At 53.9% G+C, this 1272-nt stretch overlaps 1 protein-coding gene across 2 annotated transcripts in view; it reads right to left on the reverse strand.

Annotated features, from left to right (window-relative positions):
• The window catches only part of CIDEC (cell death-inducing DFFA-like effector c), a 20288-nt gene extending 19047 nt beyond the window's left edge, over window positions 1-1241 (reverse strand). Inside the window, exons 1-2 of one of the 2 annotated variants that reach the window (XM_012646858.1) lie at window positions 1168-1241; window positions 144-297 (exon numbers count right to left, since the gene is read on the reverse strand). In XM_012646858.1, the coding sequence (XP_012502312.1) occupies window positions 144-297; window positions 1168-1220 (207 nt within the window). In that variant the 5' untranslated portion in view covers window positions 1221-1241. Of the gene's footprint in view, window positions 1-143; window positions 298-491; window positions 516-1167 lie in introns of those variants that run through there. The other variant, XM_012646864.1, reaches the window with a different exon arrangement.
• Between the last annotated feature and the right edge of the window lie 31 nt (window positions 1242-1272).

A 1272-nucleotide genomic window follows, 5' to 3' on the forward strand; every position in this document is an offset into this window, starting at 1 on the left:
ATCAGAACGGAAACCTTCTAATCCCTGACCTCCATCCTTGCGGAATCCTAGCTCCTGACCTAGAGGACAGAGGCCGCCAGCAGGGCCAGCTCTCGGCCAAGGCCCAAGTGGTTGGGCTGTGCAGAGCGCAGGCCCGCGCTCACCTTGTGGAGGAGGTCCTCGAGACTGTGCGCCATGACGCCCTTGCGCTCGCTCCGGTCCGCGGTGCTTACTCGGTAGGGCCGGGCCCTGGGGGCTTCCCGGCTGGGCTCCGACAGCAGCTGCTGGGTCACCACTGAGGTGCTCACTGCCACATGCCTGGGGGTGGTTGGAGCATCAGGATGAGCTGCCAGCAGCTCTCAGCCCCCACCCCACCAGCGTAACCACTCCTCCACCCCTGCAGACTGGGTTCACTGTAGACCTCCTCCCATACCACCCGCCAAGCCTGCTCTGGATAGTCTTACTCAAAATCCTGCCAGAGCATCGCAAACTTTGATGGGCATATTAGTCACCTGGGGGTCTTGTCCAAATGCAGACTCTGATTCAGTAGGTCTGGGTGCGGCCTGAGATTCTATATGACTAACACGTTCCCAGGTGATGTTGATGCTGCCGGTTCCTGGACCATGGGGAGTAAGTAGCAAGGGGATAAAAGACGGCACATTCCGATTACCGCCTCTCTCGGCCTGTAAAGTGGGATGAAGTGGCGGAAGCCTGAAACCAATGTAAGGTATTTTTGAACTCTGAGATACACAATATAGAACCAAAGAAGTAGAGAGAACCTGGATTTCGGAGTCAGGCAGGCCCAGGTCTGAATCTTGGCTCTGCTGTGGATTTGCTAGGTGACTAAGAGCACCCACTCTGTGCCTCAGTTTCCTCATCTATTAAGTTGGTTTAATAACCTCCTCTTCTCAAAGTTGTTGTGAGGCTTAAATGGGATCAGGAATAAAGCACCAAGTACAGTGTCTACTGTTTCTACCCAATGTATGGTGGTGGGTGGAGGTGACAGCACTGATATCACCTGGGGGCTTGTTGAAAGTACAAAATCAGGACTCATGCCAGACCTTCTGCATCAGAATATGCATTGGAACAAAATCCCCACATGACTTACATACCCACTGAAGTTTGAGAAGGTCTGGCCTACAGCTCATAGGTGGCTCTGCTTCCCTTCTGCCCTTGGGCTCTCCTCACCTGGACTTGGACTTGGGGTAGAGAAGGCTGAGGGACTTCATGGCATATTCCATCCTCGTCAGCTGGACTAAATTGGACCTGGGAAGGAAGCAGAAACAGCTCGTC

Source organism: Propithecus coquereli, unplaced genomic scaffold, assembly GCF_000956105.1.
Source record: "Propithecus coquereli isolate 6110/MARCELLA unplaced genomic scaffold, Pcoq_1.0 Scaffold107, whole genome shotgun sequence".
Classification (NCBI taxonomy): domain Eukaryota; kingdom Metazoa; phylum Chordata; class Mammalia; order Primates; family Indriidae; genus Propithecus; species Propithecus coquereli.